This window comes from Nipponia nippon, unplaced genomic scaffold, assembly GCF_047370975.1.
Source record: "Nipponia nippon isolate SJK-2023a ecotype South Korea unplaced genomic scaffold, ASM4737097v1 scaffold_8, whole genome shotgun sequence".
NCBI classification, from domain to species: Eukaryota; Metazoa; Chordata; class Aves; order Pelecaniformes; family Threskiornithidae; genus Nipponia; species Nipponia nippon.
The window spans coordinates 15,650,817-15,670,479 of record NW_028262402.1 but is presented as its reverse complement, the minus strand read 5'-3'; the positions used below and the strand labels follow the sequence as shown (position 1 = coordinate 15,670,479).

At 37.1% G+C, this 19,663-nt stretch overlaps 1 protein-coding gene across 6 annotated transcripts in view; it reads right to left on the bottom strand.

The window, feature by feature from the left end:
* The window catches only part of FBXL17 (F-box and leucine rich repeat protein 17), a 287,592-nt gene that overhangs the window by 151,692 nt on the left and 116,237 nt on the right, over nt 1-19,663 (bottom strand). Inside the window, exon 7 of one of the 6 annotated variants that reach the window (XM_087742042.1) lies at nt 8,877-8,910. The exons of the other annotated variants lie outside the window; for them this stretch is intronic. Within the exon in view, the coding sequence (XP_087598168.1) occupies nt 8,892-8,910 (19 nt within the window). The 3' untranslated portion in view covers nt 8,877-8,891. Of the gene's footprint in view, nt 1-8,876; nt 8,911-19,663 lie in introns of those variants that run through there. 6 annotated transcript variants of the gene reach the window in all.

Genomic DNA, 19,663 nt, shown 5'->3' with positions numbered 1-19,663 from the left:
GAGGAAAGGCTGAGAGAGCTGGGACTGTTCAGCCTGGAGAACAGAAGGCTCAGGGTGATCATCAATGTATATAAATACCTGGAGGGAGGGTGCAAAGAAGACAGAGCCAGGCTCTTTTCAGTGGTGCCCAGTGCCAGGACACGAGGCAATGGGCACAGACTGAAACACAGGAGGTTCCCTCTGAACATCAGGAAACTTTTTCCCTGTGAGGGTGACCAAGCATTGGCACAGGTTGCCCAGAAAGGCTGTGGATTTTCCATCCTTGAAGATAGTCAAAAGCCATCTGGACATGGTCCAGGGCAGCCTGCTCTAGGTGAGCTTGCTTGAGCAGGGGGTTGGACCAGATGATGTCCAGAGGTTCCTACAGACCTCAAACATTCTGTGACTCTAAGAATGGGAAGACGTAAGACCCTCAGAGCAGATCTATACCACCTGATCTCCTAGATGTTGTCTAAGAGATTCAAAGCTGCAAAAGCCATAACTGAGTCTTGTGGACTTTGGGGAGCGTAACCTATTGCTGTGTCTAGGAGTCCTCCAATCAAATCAAAGAATTTACCTACCACTGGTTGGGTTTATATGAGATGTACTGTCTGTAAATAAGTTTTACAGGAGAGAATATAACAGAACAGAACACAACAGAACAGAACAGAATAGAATAGAATAGAATATTTCAGTCGCAAGGGACCTACAATGATCATCTTGTCCAACTGCCTGACCACTTCAGGGTTGACCAAAAGTTAAAGCATGTTATGAAGGGTATCGTCCAAATGCCTTTTAAACACTGAGAGGCATGAGGCATCGACCACCTCTCTAGCAAGCCTGTTCCAGTGTTTGACCAACCTCTTGGTAAAGAAATGCTTCCTGATGTCTGAAGCAGCTTTGAGCCATTCCCATGTGCCCTGTCACTGGACCCGAGGCAGGAGAGATCAGCACCTCCCTTTCCACTGCCCCTCCTCAGGAAGCTGTAGAGAGCAATGAGGTCATCCCTCAGCCTCCTTTTCTCCAAAATAAGATAAAACGCAAAGTCCTCAGACGCTCCTGGCAGGACATGCCTGCCAGCCCTTCCACCAGCTTTGCTACCCTCCTCTGGACGCATTCAAGTGCTTTAACATCCTTCTTAGATTGTGGGACCCAGAACCGCACACGGTACTCAAGATGAGGCTGTACCAATGCTAAACACAGTGGGATAATCACCTCTTTTGACCATCTGAAGAAATTTGAGAGGCAGAGATGGATATTTATCCAACATGGTTCACATTTCCCATTTGCTGCTTTCCAGAGTATCAGACACAGAAGGAGACACAATGACAAATTATGTATGGGAAACTGAAGTCATAAACAAACACGTTCTCCTTCTGCTTTGCATGCATATTTCACTGTGGGTGACTTCAAATAATGGCAGGGTCAGACTCAGATTATGGAGTGAAGAACAATAAGGTGATTATTTTGCCAAACATGGCATCTGTTTAAAATCCTTCCACGTTGAAAAGATAGTTGAAAGTATGCACGGAGTTCCAGTTGGTCATTCTGCAATGTCCAGATTGGAGGTAGTCCAAAGAGTCCCTCCTATTCATGTAGGCTCTAGTAAAATCCAGCAGGACTTAGTGCTTTGTAGCACATCGACACAGTAGAAATAGAAATAAATAGGCCTTAGCAGAAACTGCTGTTTCTCTCAACCTTCTGTTTATGGAAACACGCAACACAGAAAATTTCCAGGAAGGTTAGCTGATATACAGCTCAACAACAGTACTTAAAAGTCTCACTTAAAGATCTACTATGGTGACCAGGAAGAAATCTCCATGTTTCCTCTCCAATAACTACAGCTGCCTGCTTCTGAGATATAGCTAGACATATGTCATCACATAAATTCAGGGCACCTTGCATGCTAATGTTAACCAAAAACCCTTTGTGTGGGATCCCACTGTCCTCAGTCCTCACAATGCAACTACTGAAATCTTATCTTCAAAAAGATAAGCCTTCGGCTACAAAGTCCAGATCTGCTTCTAACTTGAGCAAGTTTAGGGATGATCTTTGAGGGTTCACCAAGAACCCAATTTGCAGAATATCTGAAAGAATCTGCAGACTGGCAGAGGTACACCTCAATACCCAGATAAAAAAAACTTCCATTCTTCTTCTGAGGCCAACACAATTACCTTGCCAACAGCTCTTGGTGTTCCTGAATCACCAAAAAGAAATATCATAGAGTGACAGTAGTCTTCAGATACCATGAAGCAAGAATATGGCTATCACATACTATAGACCCAGAAAGCCCCGTGTTCTTCTGAAAAAGAAATCTGGACATGGGCTAGAAGCATACGAGAAAACCAGTAGAAATAGGTGGCCACTAGACAAGAATATTGTTTGGAACAGTAAAGACAAGTTCAATCTTAAATCAAAGGTAGTTAAGAGCATATCTATAAAACCTTTTTGTTATGTCTTCAGAACACGCATATATTTGTTTTGTTAGTGAGACAAAAGCCTTATGCACTCAAAACTGAACTGTCATTATGTGAAAGATCTGGCATTTTTTTAGAAAAGTTTCTTCGTCTGCCATAAAGTAACTATGGAGAAGCTATGCAGAAGTTAGTTAGTGAAAGTGGGTTTGGGGGTTTGTTGTTTTTTTTTTTTTTAATTTCTTTTTCCTTTTTTAAAAAGTCTTATTATGCAGATGCTATGTGAAAAAAATCCTGACATCCCAAAGTAGGACTAAGATATAATCCTGTTAAAGAAGCAAAAAAATTCCTTTAGATGCTTCCCGAATGCATACCTGTCAGCCACAGATTTAGTTAGCATTGCAAGAGCTCTGATGTATGAGTGATGACAGAATAGTTACACCTGGTTAGTACTGGATACATCTTCTATCTCGTAACTGCAGATGTAAATAGTTGGACACTTGCAGTCAAACCAGCTTGGCCACTGATACATAATCAAATCAAAAGCATTGTAAAATAAATGGAGAATTGAAAGGGTTAACATCACACTGACTTTAGTTTGTCACCTTATCATAATTTGCCCTGATGCAACTAGTATTCCAATATTAAAAAAAAAAATCTTCTGGTGGTTGTCATCTCACTCAGAAAATTTCAAATGCAATAGAAATCTACAAAGCACAGCTAAAAATCATGAGAAGTTCCATAGCACCACTTTATTCCAATGCATTTTTAAAATTTAATGAGATGTTGATCTCTTATATCACTTGTTGAAAGAAGCAACAGGGAGACACTTCAGTACACAGCTGATGATGATTCCAACAATGAACTTCAGAATATGAAGTCATACATTCAGAAAACCTTTTTTTTTTCATTATATATTATTTAAGGGACAAAACATACCAAGATTATTCTCACAAAATGCATAACCAAATAATGCCAGAGCAATGCTATCACAATGATAATTGCTGCATCTACGTTTAATTAATATAATTTAAAAGATACATTTTCTTATCTGATACTTAACAAGATAGAGTCAGTTCATCTGAAGAATTTTCCTCGATAAATTACATCTCTTCTTTACTGTAAAATTAAAAGCTATTTTGAAAAAACTCACTTACTGATACAATGAAACATGAATGCAGGACTTACTTTTCCATTACATGACATTTATCACACATGATGTTTGTTATGTGACAAATAACTGAGAACTAGGTTTGCAACCAGTTAGAACTCCCTTAGGCACTGATCCCCTAGAACCCACGCAAAGTTCCTCACTTGTCAGTGGAGTCCTTTGCCATCTGGTGCTGGAAAAACCATGAGCTGGAAGAACTTTAAGAGCTGGTAGTAAAACCTATCATGTGTTACAAGACAGCCTGTCAACCACAGACATGCAAGCCTTCTGCTTTCCAATATATGCAACCTAAGGCACAACCCAGCAACCATTTACAATTAAGAGTAGCAGCTTCTGAATAAAAATAGATTGGGACATCTCATAGAGGCTGTTGTATTTTGGATTACTTTGGCATTGTCAGACTGTAGAAAGAAAAATGGAATCAGAGTGTTTGATTTCCTTAGACAGTACAATTAGCATTTTCAGTCACCTGTGCCAAAAGAAACACTGCATTCATTGAGATGATACTGTCTTGCACTAATTTAGCACATACTCAAAAGGATGACTAGAACAGAAACTTTTATAACAATTTAGTCAGTCTGAGTTGCATAGCTTTTCAATGACTCTTACCTTAGACTTTCAAACACGATCATTTCTCTCTTGTTTGTCAAGATTACACAAGCCTAGAAACTGATTTTGGTTGAAAAAGTAAGAATTCCGTATTTTTTAAAAATTAGCAATAATGCCATCTGACAGCAAGAAACTGGAATTCAGACCTGAAAAAGCACAACTTAAATGAGCTTCCAACTAAAAAGCAGCCTTCATTCACTCTGGAAACAAGACACCAGAGAATGCGTCTGCACTGCGGTACTGGCAGCGTAAACAAGCATTACAAAAAGCTTATGTCATGACTGTTATGGTAAGACATTACACACTCTTAAGTAAAATTTGGTATTGTAACTCTTCAAGGAATCTTTTAAGGAAAACAAAGATGCCAAAACTGATTCTTCCACATACAGCTTTTCCAAAGGATCAAAGTCACGAGGTAGCTCAATCAAATTTATTGAGAGATTTTAAGATAGCAAGTGCCAGATCTATGAAATGATCCATGGTTCTCAAAAGCAGTGAAATGTCTGTTATGCTTGTTTAAATAGTTTATTTTGTGCAAGAGAGTGAAAGAAATCAGGCACCGATGCACACGGATGGTTACTTTTTCATACAGCTTAGTCGAAGTCACAAACAAATGGACAAATAAATATATTCTAAAATACCAACTGTGACTACATAATGAAATTAATACGAGTTTCAGTTGTACCAGCTACTAAAAATCAATGTTTCTAATCATATTTCACAAATCCTTTTTCCAAATGTCTCAGCCCAGGTTTGCTGGAAGAGTTTGGTCAAATCCACAAGCACATTAATGCAATCTAAACCTGACCCTGTCACATATTCACCATGTAACTAACTGAGTTAGCATAACTGAGATAAGCTACCAATGGTTAGAAGATCCATAACGTCAAGATACTCTGATGAGTTTATTTTCAAAACAGCGAGCAACACAAAATCTACAGGGATACCGGTGATGGAGGGGAACAATAAAAATAAATTCAGCAGAGGTGAGAGCAATATTATTTTTTAATTGTAGAAGTTACAGGAGATAGTTTGAAGAATAGCGCTATTCAAAAGGATAAAGAGAACATCAGACATGGCAAAAATTCTGAGTGTGAAAAATTGGATGGGTGAGAGTGATCAGGAAGAAGCCGGAAGAGTGTCCAAACACAAACCTGGTTTCAGTATGTGAATGTTAATCAATCTAGGGAAGTTCATTTAAATTACTAGTCACGAAAACCTCTTCAACTCAAAACAGTAACTAGTCATGAAATATACAAAGACCAGAAAGTTCTGGAGGTTGACACAACAGCACAGAACTTTATAGGCCATCTTCATGCACCAAATTTAGAGAAGGGAAAGCAAGAAGAAAACACTATTGCATTATGAGGCAGAGAGAAAAAAGATATGAGCAGCAGCAGGACAAGCATAAGAAAAACAATCATGGCATCAGATACCTAAGGTCAATCTCTCTCTTGTTTTCAAATAAATTGTCAATATAGAGAGGCACCTCAGGGCGTAAATTTTTTTTTGTGGTGGTGGTTGTACATGTACACAGAAAGAAGTTATTCAGGGCAAGCATTACACACAAATGATGAAGCATATGATAGCTCTATGAACCCTTTAGAACCTAAAGTCATTTATAAGTTGCACTAATGGCTCTGATTTTGACCTCTACCAGTCTTGATCTCCACTGTGGGAGCAATACGTGACGAGTAGAGGAAGAATTTATTAAGACAGATGAATTCCAGGTATAAAACATGAGAAGAAGAGACAAAGCAAACTACACACTCTACTTATTCTAGAGTAAGTGGGTTGCTCTTTGGCAGAGCTTTTCGGCTAGGGTATGTGATAAAGGTATTTACTTTCAATCATCTCTCTGCTTTTTTTGGGGGTGCACTGTATTCCTGCTCTTTGCAGCATGCTTGATGTTTATTTACATAATTCACAGCTCAACATGCTTTTTATATGGAAAAAAACAACATCAGCAAGTTCCAAGACTACACATGAAAAAAAAAAAATTGCATCAATAGTAGCGTAAAAAAATTTGGGAGAGAGACTGATGCAAAATGATTATTAGACCCTTATAATGCTTTCCGGAGACATCAGGTTAATATGGTGATCCTGGTAACATCAGTTTTGTTCCTATGCTTTATCCCCTTATCACTCTGCCTCAAAGGATTTACAATCTAATTATGCAGTTGGGCTTACAGTCCTCCTCTGTCTCTCATCACCTCCTTTCCTTTCTGTCATTGTCTGTTGCTAATGTACTAGTGACAGGAAGAGAACATTCAGCTTAGAACTGATAGGCAGAAAATTCTTTATTTTCAAACATGGTATTTTGAAACCAGGTATTTATCAAACCCTATCAGATCATAAAGCAAGAAAAGTTAAGCTGCTTCAACCATAACTTTTTCCATGCGACTCATAAAGACAGGAGCAGAGATACAGACACAAAACAGAAGGATACAATATTAGGTGTAGCAGTGCTACTAGCACCACTCCAACTAGAACACCAGGATACTAGCACTGAACACAGTCATTTTGTTTGGCTTTCTTGAGACACTCCAGAATAGAACGATTCAGTTCTTACTGAAATCATGTATGATTTCTGGTTTCTCACATGGATCCAAAGTCAGGCTGTCATCAGGACCCAGCTTGCCTATCTCACTCCTTTAAAAGAGGTCACAGAAAAACAGATTTCACTAATCTGAGCTCCCCTGCTGCTGCCTGTCCACACAGAGCCTCTCTGTAGGGCTGACTGTAGTCTCCTGGAATCACTCAGGTCAGCACAGCTGGTCTGCAGCTGCCAGATCCAGAAAGCAGATCAGATCAGAGCACATGTACTTGGCAGTACTGCCCTATCACTGCTTTACATTTTAAAAGACTGAATAAAAAAAGCACAGGTTTCTATGGGCACAAGCAAAATAACTGCTGACAGCTCCTCTAGGTATTTACAGGTTTTGGAGATAGCTGTGAGAGACTGAAATGTTGAAACACACAACTGATGTGCACAGGTTTCAGGCCATACATATCTAGTTACGCATCTAGTAGGTGTCCATTTTTTGTGCACAGACTTTTCCCCTGCAAATACTTTCTCACAGATAAAAGTGGAGGAGGACAGGGGGGAGAATCCTTTGCAGCCTTAACTTTGCATCCTTAATTGTAGAAGTTAATCTGAGCCATAAAAAGTCAGCAATCCAGCACTGTCAGCACAGACAAAAGTCTAGAAAGCCTCTAGACAGACCTTCCTCCTGCACCTCCCCTTTCCCCTGTCTGAATATAAAATAAGATAAACGTTATTTTAACTAAGATTTTCTTGGAAAGGTAAAGGGGTCTTATTCCAAACTCGGAAAGGTAAAACAACACTGCATAAGAAGCAATGCAAGGGAAGAAGCAATGAGCTCCAAATCCTTCAAATATAATCTGTATCTATGAAATGTCCAAGAAGGACTTGGAAACCTTCTTCTAATCCCTAAATTCTCTATTGTTAGACTCTTTTCCAAGTATTTTCCAGCCTGTACTCAAAAATAGTCTTAGCAAAGTTCTATTTAGTTGTACTTAGCAAAGTTGTTATTTTATTTTTATGTCATTAAGTGCCTTCTCAGGAAGATTTTTATTTAAGAAACATTGATCTAGCTTAGAATCAAAATGTGCTGGGGCTGTATGATCCTTACACAGTGAATTTAACATCATCATCTCATGATAAGATAATAGAAAGAATATTCAGAATTTTAATCACCACAAATATTTCTATTTATTTATTGGTATACTTGTTCAGAATTGCATCTTTCTTGCAAGCTGTATCACAACTTCATGGGAAAAGTTAGAGGCTACACTGTAACTGCAATTATTTTGCAGTCAATGTTTTCCTTCTGTCTCTTTTAGGGGAATTTTTCCCCCCACTTTGTTCCAGCAGCAGGTGAGTCTTAAAAGGTGTTTAATGAGCTAAATCTGTATTCATTTCCAGAATTATAAGCAATTTGTGTCTTACACTTCCAAATGCTCCATATCTTTTTTGCAAATCTACTCAAAGCAACTCAAGAGACAATCTCAGTCCACAAAATACTGGGCAATTATTTTTAAAAATGTCAGTTGGTTACAATATGTTGACTTGTTTTGCCTCTACATTTTACATGTAATTCCATTTTAATTGCAATTATTGCTTTTCTGAAATAGACTTTAAGTTTGAAATTTGAAAAAAAATAAAAAGAAAAGCTTTACATCAGCAGTTTCTTGTTAGGTTGTTGTGGTTTAAAGAATTAAAAATGCAATAGTATGATGGCTTAATGAAAGGTACATAGACAGACTAGATTAGTACACAATATTACGTAGAGAAAATGTAATACGAAACAAACAAATGATACTTTTTGTGGAATGAAACAGGAATGTGAAGATCAAGGTAGAAGATAATTTTTTTCTCTTTGGAGGGCTCTCTGAAATTATTCTGCATCACGTATTTCTGGGCCATTTGTTTTCACACAGTAACTGAGAAACTTTTTGGGATCACTTTATTGAGAAGTAACAGTAAAATTGTCAACACGTGTTTCCAAGTAAGTTGCTGAATTTAATTATTTCATTAAAGCTCCTGATTGCATTAGGAGATATGCTTAGCCAGCTATACCTACTCCATTATTGGGAAGCCCAGAGGCTACCGGGGGTGCTGCTCGCCAAAGCGTGAGCCAGTAGGTGCCCCGGCTGCTCTCCGCGGTCCTGAAACGCCACACAGTCCGGCTGTCTCATAGCTCAGAGAGGCAGCTGGTGAAGAGAAGAAATAAAGCAAACATACTGACAAACACCAGCATGGTTTAACTGCATCCATAAAAGTTAAGGGTTTATATTCTATATTCTATATTTGAGGGAACTGGGGTTGTTTAGCCTGGAGAAGAGGAGGCTGAGGGGAGACCTTATTGCTCTCTACAACTACCTGAAAGGAGGTTGTAGCAAGGTGGGGGTCGGTCTCTTCTCCCTAGTAACAAGTGATAGGACGAGAGGAAACGGCCTCAAGCTGCGCCAGGAGAGGTTTAGGTTGGATATTAGGAAAAACTTCTTCACCGAAAGGGTAGTCAGGCACTGGAAGAGGCTGCCCAGGGGAGTGGTTGAGTCTGCATCCCTGGAGGTATTTAAAGAACGGATAGATATGGTGCTTGAAGACATGGTATAGATGGACTTGGCAGTGATAGGTTGACGGTTGGACTCGATGATCTTAAGGGTCTTCTCCAACCTTGATGATTCTATGATTCTATGATTCCTTTGAACTATGATTTTATTGTGAATACACACACTTTAAGATGACAATTAGCATATTGCTAATATAGCTTCAGCCATTTTTCAACCAGTGTTACGAAGTAAAAACAACTATTTGTCCTCTGGTATCTGTATAATTAAAATATAACTCTAAGATAAGATTTTCAGGTTTTGTCTAAAACAAAATTCATAAATCTTGTACCACCATTTCTTTTTAAAAAAGCTTTTGGGAAATAATACCAAGAAAACAACTTCTGAAAAAATATTTCTCCTTTCCCACTGCCATTTGGCACAGAGATTTACAGAGAGGGAACCTAGTGCAGACACACTGCAGACAAATCAGAATTTGTGATGTTTTCCATAGGGTAGATAAAGTAGCATATGAGTGAACTGGGCCAAAAGAACTAACAAAATGCAGATCTGTGAGAACTAAGAAAATCTGTGGTCACAAGACTTAGGCACTGAAGAAACACATATGTCTGGATCTTGTAGAACCAACATACATCTGACTTAGTCTCCACAGATAAAAATTCAATATGCTTAACTGGGTTTTAATGGACTCACAAGCAATACAAATTTAACTACCATAAGTGTTAGTACAGACATTCCACAACCATTTTCTTGTTGTCATTTTCAAGCACTTCTCTCCTGGAATAAAGCTTTGTGAAGTGCTCGAACTAACATCTGCAATTCTCTTAATTAAATCAGTTCACCAATGAACTAAAAGTTGATTTTTACATATTCCTCACAACAGCAGTTTCATTCAAATTGAGTTTTTGAAAGATGAAGTATTGCAGAACAAGGAGATTATAACTCCTCTTTCCACTCTGCCAATTTAAGAATCAATTCAGCAAAGTATTTCAGCATATGCTCAAGTTAATCACTTGAATATATCCAAATGAAATTAGAAGATTTTAGCAATCAAAAGAAGTACAGGATTATTCATGTGCTTATTTTTAGGTAATTTTGTGACTTGGAGTCATATACAAACAAGCAGAAAAAACCACATTATTAGTTACTTCAGGTGAGGGAGCTCTAATTTCTATCAGGCATAGTGGTATTATTTTGTTAGAATCTCTGAATAGAATATATATCACTGTTGGGAGAGTCTTCCAGCACCCATAAAGCCTTTGGCTCATCATGTTTTCATGAAACTCTTCATGCAGTAACAACAACCAGCAATACAGGAATATTTTGCTCCAGCTAGTTTGGAAAGTGAATTTATACTAACAGAGACCAATTTATTCTCCTGGCATTGCTTAAAAGCCCAAGACACAATACGGCTTTGGTATTCTTCTCTGGTAGACGAAACATTCCTCTTAGCAATACATGGCACCACTATGTTGAGTAGCCCCATAGTAGGAGGCACCTTCCTGCCTTGCTTTCCAAAAAACCATCAGGTGAGTATTCTCTTTCTGCTCAGACTTAGTCCATCACCTTCACTTTCAGAGCTCAGGATGAATCCCTCTCCTCTCCTCAGCTTTTGTGTTCAAAAGACTGTTTTTCATTTAGACTATGCACAGGGCATGAACAGGTGATTGCTGTTCGCACGTTAATATTAAGCTACAATCCCTGCCTAGTCAAGGAGCATACAATCATGTTGCAAGCTCTTGGCCACCCAAAACAAAGCAAGTTTGCCTAATACTCCCCTAAGCACTGCAACAATGAACCTTTTCTCATTTGTACTGCAAGGGAACATCAGTATGTACATGGCCAGCTTGCAGATTTCAATGATTAAAGCACTAAATGATCCCTATGGAATGATAAACAACAACTATGGGGCAGCAACTTATTAAATATTTAGTTCCTTCCCAGATATTTTAACAATCTCTTTCTAATAATCTGATACTACATTTGGGCATTGCAATATATATATCTGCGTCAGAGAATATAACATATTCAAAGAGAGATAGCAGTATAAATGTTGTACAGTTCTCCATTTATGTGTTTTCTGTTTTGTTTTGGTTGGTTGTTGTTTTTTTTAGTTACTACGCAACTGCAATTACATTTATAGACTAAATCCAATTTACTGGAAAACCAAAACCAAACAAACTCAGGCAACTGTAGCCCTAAACAATTCCTACGTGTATTAATTTCCAAATATAAAGGGGACAGAAATTAAATACAATAAGAAGGTGGGGGAAGAACAAGACATCACACTTGCAATACCAATATCAAATGCTATTTTGTTTCAAAGACAGTTCTTTTTAATATGGGTGAAGCATACATAAATGATCCTGACAGCTTTTTCCAGGCAAGATTTTATCATGTAATTGGCAGTAAGAGGAAGAAGTGCAAAAGTATTTCTTTATTGGTATTAATCATATTAATCTCCATTAACAGAGAGAATAAAGAACAGTAAAAGTTTTAATAAAATCTGTGTAAATTACATTTGCTAGCATAACTTCATCAATATTCTTCATAATCCCTCATTTTAAAAAAAGGTGACTTGTATTAAGTGCTTAAGTTCCAGTTTTTCATAAAACATAAATAAAGTTTACTTCTCTATTATTATCTGCCTTTTCCAGTAAAAAGAAAAAATACTGGTACGACATCCATCTTATCTAAATAACCACACCAAATACCTTGAGTTGCAAACTGAAAATAAGTGTTTCTCAGTGTTTCTTCAAGAAATATGTTTAATTTCATTTAGTTTTGCATCAGCCCTAGTGTTTTGCCAATGCCTTCCAAGTGCTCCAATAAGTACTTTTTTTTTTATTTAGGAAAAGATATATATCCATAAACTCTACTATAAGCACTTAAACCTTGGCAGTTCAATGTTGAGTATCTCCTCGTCAAATATGCTCTCACAAATTACTTACAAGTTACTTGACTTCTTTCCTAAATTCCTTACTTTTCCCATAGAAAAACTGAAATCTGAATAAGTTAAACACAAGGCTCAAATGAAATTATTACATAAGACATGGCTTGCGTAAAACATGAAACAGAATCATGATTATACCGTGTAAAAAAGAAGAATCTCACATTTAAGTTGTTGCAGCCATGGGACAGTACAAACCATTCAAGAAGGCTCTTTAATAAAACATGAAGGACTTATGCCATTTTGCCTGGCTCAACTTGTAATCTCTTAAAAGCTGTTTAGGTTAATTACATCTAAACACCAATTTTTTTCTGAGACATTACAGAAGCATTACACAATATGTAAAGAAAAAAAAACACAGCCTGTTTAATGCCCTGCTAATATCCTAAGGCTTTAACAAAAATTACACAGATGTACTGTGAACCACAATTTATGAGGCTAATCACTGCCTGAAGCATACATTATATGAGACTTTCTTTAAAGGTTACTGTAGGTTATGTAATACCCACTACAGCCATCCTTTCAGTTACATGAAAAAAGAAAAAAAAAAGATAGCACATGAAGGGAAATAAAATAATTTGCATGAGTCCTATGGAAGTTGCAGGGATCTATTATACGGCACCATGTTACGTTAAAAAAAAAAGCCAGAAAATAGGTAGAAACTAACCTGGATTTACCAATAAAGAACATAGAAGAGTTTTGTACAATATTTTTATTTATAAAATACTTCCACAAATGCTAAGAATATGCATGCAGTAGCTACGGATGAATTGTCAATATTTTTCAGGAACAGTAGTAAAATGAAATTTGCCATTCTATACATCCGAACAATTCTGTATTCACCCACTGTTTGGGCTCTGTGGCACAGTACCAACAGTTAATCCACTGGCATTCTTTTCCTCCCAAAAGACACTATTACGACTTTGTGAACTAACTGCTACTATTTGGAGCAAGATTCAACAAGCTCATCTTAGGATAGAGAGGTTGGCCATGGTAAGTTTGTGCAGCTACCAAACTCCTGATATAAATGGCAAGCAATCCTAAAGCACTTATGTCACACAAAGATCCTACAAAACAGTTCCTGTTTCTCAGGATTTTCAAACATCAGCAGAGTTTATAACAATGAAATAAATGCATTAAATCAATTTGAAATTTATTAACTATCTTCATCTGCACTTGTCTGCAAGGGGAAGGACCCCTTGCAATGGTACAGACTGTGGACTGACTGGGTGGGAAGTAGTCTGCAGAAAAGGACTTGGGGTCTTGGAAGAGAGCAAAATAAACATGAGCTAGCAATGCATACTGCCAGCAAAGAAGGCCGACAGTATCCCTCCACAACGGTCTGGGGCTGGAGCACAGGCCCTCTGAGGAGAGGCAGAGGAAGAGGGTGCTTTCAGCCTGGAGGAGAGGTGGTTTGGCGGGATATAAAGCACCTTTTCTGTACCTACAAGATCATCAACAGGATAGAGCGTGGCTCTTAATAGGGGTGCATGCTGGGAGAACGAGAAAAAACTGTGGAAGTTGAAACAAGAGTTTCAAATTGGGTGTCTACTTCAGACTTTTTCCCCATGAGGATAGTGAAGCAGTGGCACCAGTTGCCCAGAGATGTTGTGCAGACACTGTCCTTGGAGACTTTGATACTCAACTGTGCTGGTCTGGTCTCACAGCTGATCCTGCTGTAAGTAGGGCATTGGACTAGAGACCTCCTGAGATCCAAGCTGACTGATCCTATTCTAATTATATCGTATACTAGTAAGCCAGAGGTTTATGGAAAGTTTAAGACATGTCAGTTACAATCTGGAAAAAAAAAAAAAAAAAAGCAGAACTCACTTTCCTTTGTAATTCATTCTAAGATATAATTATTATTTAAAAATTATTTCATTTCAGTTTTAAATGTCTATTTCCAAATCCAAGTTCATTCCTATTTACAGATTTAAAAATTTCACCAACTTATCTTCATAGAATCATAGAATGCTTTGGGATGGAAAGGACTTTTAAAGGTCATCTAGTCCAACTGGCAGGGACATCTTCCACTAGGTCAGGTTGCTCAGAGCCACATCCAGCCTGGCCTTCAATGTTTCCAAGGATAGGGCATCTACCACCTCTCTGGGCAACCCGTTCCAGTGTTTCACCACCCTCACTGTAAACAATTTCTTCCTTATATCTAGTCTGAATCTACCCTCTTTTAGTCTAAAACCATTACCCCCGTCCTATTGCTATTGGCCCTGCTAAAAAGTCTGTCTCTACCTTTCTTGTAGGCCCCCTTTAAGTATTGAAAGGCCGCAATAAGGTCACCCCACAGCCTTCTCTTCTCCAGGCTGAACAACCCCCAGCTCTTTCAGCCTTTCTTCATAGCAGAGGTGCTCCATCCTTCTGATGATTTTTGTGGCCCTCCTCTGGACCCATTCTAACAGGTCCATGTCTTTCTTGTACTGGAGATCCCAGAGCTGGATGCAGTACTCCAGGTGAGGTCTCACCAGAGCAGAGTAGAGGGGCAGAATCACTTCCCTCAACCTGCTGGCCACGCTTCTTTTGATAAAAAAGTTCTTAAAACTCTTCTACACCTGTTTTGCAAGTCAATTACCTTTGAATCTTTCCAAACTGTTAGAAGAATATATTATCTTATTTTTAAAAATATTAATAATGGAACTGTTTGTCACATTATGATATTATCCTTTTTAAGGGTATATGCAAAGAAGAAATAAGCTCCTTCATGCTAGCCCCTTTCAACAAATGCTGTTTTGTCATGTTTAGATAGTAGCTTGAGTTCACTTTACTCTTCCTAATCCCTAAATCTGTTTCAGAATCACTGCTTTCAAAGGTGTAACTCTTTCCCCATTGTGTAGGTATATTCTGCATTCTTTCTTCCTAAATATACAATTTTGCATATGGCTATACTGAAATGCATTTTTCTCAGCATGGGCTTAGTTCACTAAAATAACCAAGATAGCTTAGCTTCAACAGTCTATCTTCACTGTTATTTACTATTTCCCTCCTTCTTGCATCATCCACAGATTTTACCAGCTGTAATTTTATATACATCTAGAAGATACACATACAAATAATGAATGACTGTTGATCTCTTACCAACCTCTTTCAATATATGACACCAACCTAGGTTCAAATTTAAGAAAGCAAAATGCATGGAAAAAATAAGAGTAAGATTCTAAAGTAAAAGAAAGATGATATTAACTTCATTCTGAAGGATATAAATATTGGATTTATAAATATGAGCTAGACCAGTCTTCAAATTTATGAATAAATAAATATTTCATAGTCCCTATTCTGTTGCTTGAGAAAGAAAGAAATGCAACAAGACTACTAGGAAGAAGAAAGAAGAAACTTCCTGAGCAATCAAGTGTTATGTCCCTTGCAAGGGAATACTACAGCTACAAATCTCAGCTTCTGTTAAGTATTAGAGAATTCCCAGTACCACAGCAGCAAGTGATGCATTCTGATCTCGTTCTGCAAGTATTTAATAGATTCTTATTCCTTTTTTTGGGAAGCACAGCACAAATGAAAAATGAATACAGTAAATCTCTAATCTATAAAACGCTGTCTTTATAAATAAATGATACTACACTCTACTTCATTTAGTCTTTTTTCAGTATATGAAAAGAATCCTGCAGAGCTACAAATACTGAAAATCTGATGTATGGTATCAGACTGTTAAATCTTAAGACAGATACTCAAATTATTAGATATTGAAATATAGCCATTTCTGCTTTTCTTAAATTCAATTCCCAATTTATACAATGAATGATCTCTCTCCACTTCAGCTGTACTTTGTAGATAAAACAATAAATATTTGTGATATTTTAATTAGTAGTCTGTAAAAAGATCATTTCCCCTTCTTATTTTATAAAGGAAGAAATAGACTCATTGAAAGTTTAAATGAGTTAAGCTAAACAAGACAGTAACAGTAAAGCCTATAATAGCACTCAACTTTGATACCGTATTCACAGGACCATACAGTTTCCCAAAATGTCTCAGCATTTCTTAATTTTCTTTTATAACCAATCTATTATGCAAACAAATACATAATGTTTTTCTCTTTCTCAAGTATAAAGCTTATTCTGCTTACAATACAGGATGATGTTAAAAAAAAAAATCTCTCTTCCTCAAGCACTTGATATTTAGTGTGAAACTAATCTAAAACTTCAAGATTCAACTACTCTTTCATAACTTTTGAGCATACGTTATTTAACGAATAATAGTTAGCCAAACCTGTGGGTCAAACTTTAACTGAGTATTATAGGCAACAGTGTTTCAACTTGTTAATTTCAGTGTCTCAATCCACCAATCCCTCCCAAAAGTCCAGTATCCTGCTGTGTGTACCAAGAGCTCAAGACAAGCACTGCAGATGTCTAGGCTCTTCTTCTCCGTAGATAGTTAGAAACACACTTAAAAGTAATGGAAAATTATTTTACAAGGTCTATCAAAGCCCCCAAACAGCCAATATCCTATATACCCTGACCTTTTAAAGGTTATGAAATCATAATTAATTCAACAGCTTCTACCTTGTCCCTTGTTTTCCATAGAACAGAGAAGTGCAAAGGTCATAGTGCCTCAAAACCCTGGCACAATTCCTCCTCTCTGCAACCTGTTGTTCTATAGCTTCCTGCTGAAAGTACTTAGATTTATCTGCCAGAATGTTTGTAACCAGATGAAAACACAAATATAAGATGAATGGGATAAACAACAGCTGCAACTTCACTTACAACATAAATTAATACAAATATAAATATCTAGACATAGCATCTAGCCCCAAATACTATCAGTTTATTCTTTCTTTTGGAAAATAAGCAGGAGACTCTAGTCTAACGAGACCTTCACTCCACTCCCACTTCATGCCCACAATATCTGCAATCCTGAGGCACAGCTCCTAGTAATACTAGCTCTCTTACATCTCACCATTTTATCAAATTTTTTCAAAAATACCAAAACAAAGCCATAAACACAGCCAAAAAAGATGCTATACAGGGGTACGTAGCGCATAGAAGGAGAGAAGATCAAGGTCCATCTAACGCTGATTTGGCCTTTCAAGAGGATTTCCCCATGAGCCCTGAAAAGGAAGCGATCAAAAATGCACTGCATGGCAAAAATGTTGGTTCAAAACACAACAAATGATGGGATGCAGAAATAACTCCAAAGCCTGCTCTAACCAAATATACCAAGGTAAGGTTGTCCAGGAACCTATGGAGGGCCTGGTAGGACTTGCAGCCACTCAGCTGACACAGGGGCAAATGCCTCAGAAGAAATAGCTGCACAGCCATTGCCACGTGTGTTCTTTTGAATTACACCAATCTACACACCTGGATAAAAAAAAAAATCAGCTGACTCACAGCTCCTGTTCTTCTGGGCCCAGCTGTAAGCAGCTGTCTATGCCTCTGCCTTTTGTTACCGTTCTACGCCCTCTTTCTAAATATGATGCCTTAGTATTTGATGTTTTGCCTTCTAGGTATTTTGGATGCCCCCACTGCTATGAATACCTCTGTGAATATCTCCATCATGTTGCTAGAGAATGTATCCCAAAAGCAATTAATCTTTCAACAGTGTGTTTCCTATGTTCATATCATATCTTAACAAAATAACTCTTTAGTTAAAGGCATAAATGAGAGGTTAAGTCGATTTCTAGATTGCTTTTTTTATTAATTTTGAATCAATGTTCTAATTTGGCATATACAGCTCTATTAGGTGTTGGCAACATAAGAAAACAACCTGTGGTCTGACACAGTGAGAATCCTTCTTTTTCAGGTATGATGAAAGACTCAGTTTTTCTCTTAGGGTATTTCCAGGCATGTGGATTAATAATTGGCTTATTTGGAGAAAAACTCTATTTTTTCATTATGTTCCAACAGTGTAGAAATCTGTTTTTCACATTTTTATATCTTGAGTGATTTCTATTGAAGACAAGAAATGAGGACTTCAAATGTACAAATATTTAATCATAGATTGCTATATCATTTTACGTTCCTCTACTGAACTCTTCACAAAGAAAACCAATACCAACTTCAACAGAAACCTCAACCTTGATTGTAACTGTCAGTCTTTAAAAGATATTTTTCTATTTCCACTGAATTGATTCTCATTGCCCCTCAACAACCTATCCATTTTGGTGCAACTCCTTTGAAATGATTTCCAATTTTATGAAACTTTTAGTATTCTTCCATTTCTGAACATTTTCCTTAGAATTAATTTGTTCCTTGCTGATTATTTGATTAAAAACAGAATTTGCAGAGAAGATGTTACCATACACTGACAGTCCTTGAAACTTTTATTGGATAAAAAATGGTCTCAACAATTTCTTAGAGCAAAACACATTTTCATGACAACCTATAGAAACATAACCACACAATACAGCTGTTAGGAGTGTACTTATATTGAGTTATGCTGATAACTAACCTCTGTTTTGTGTGTGTATGCTGGAGAGGATCAAGAGTGAAAGAAAAAAGAGCAGGGAAAGAAAAGAGAGTAGAAAAAAGAGTGTCATGGTTAAGACATTGCTGTCTTTTTTGGTATGAACTATATCAAAATTAGCTTAAGTATTGCAATATTTAACATTACTATGCATTATAAATACTCTTTGTCTAGCCTTATTACCAGTTTGAGTTTTTGAATAGATTATAATCTAGGTACTTGCTGTAACTTTGTAACCATTTCAGATTATGCAAGTCCAATCTAAAGGTGAAGGAGGTCTCAAAGTCTTTGTAAGCACGAAAAAAATAGGCCTTCAAACAATATATATTTGCATCACATGAGTTTCCATATCAATGTCACCTTGTTAAATAAAGTGGGAATCTGAAATAGAATTTACTCTGCATTACTGAATGCTGTTCTCTCGTTCAGATAGATTTGATGAAACGGCCAGTAACTTTTACTGTTTAGTTTTGAATTAAATTTGCTACTTACATAGTTAGTACTTTCTTCTTAATCAAGAGCTGGTTGGTTGTTTTTCTCTCATTATAAAGTACTGCATTACTGGATCTTTGTGTTTCTAGAGTAACCTGCACAATATTGCCTTAATGGTGTGTAGAAGATTGTGTTTACACAACAACAAACACACACACCAAAAAAACCCCGAAACACCACAGAGGGAAGAAAGAAATAGACCAGTTAATTTATTATATATTCATTTAAATTTCAAAATACTGCACACATCTAATCTCCTCATGTAAAAACATAGTAAGTCTTTGTAAGGTTTATTATTTAATCATTTTTATGTACAAAATCTGACATCACGTGAAGAAGACAGTGTCTTCAGTTGTAAGAAGCTAAACTAGTGACTTAAAGACAATGATAGTGGCTCTATTAAACTCCATCCCCTTTAACAAGGAAAAACCAAATTTATCAAATTATTTTGCATATTTTAGTATGTAGGTAAAAATAGTTTCACTTTCGTTATTGCTCCTACTCTCTACTACATCCTCAGTGCCACTGTGG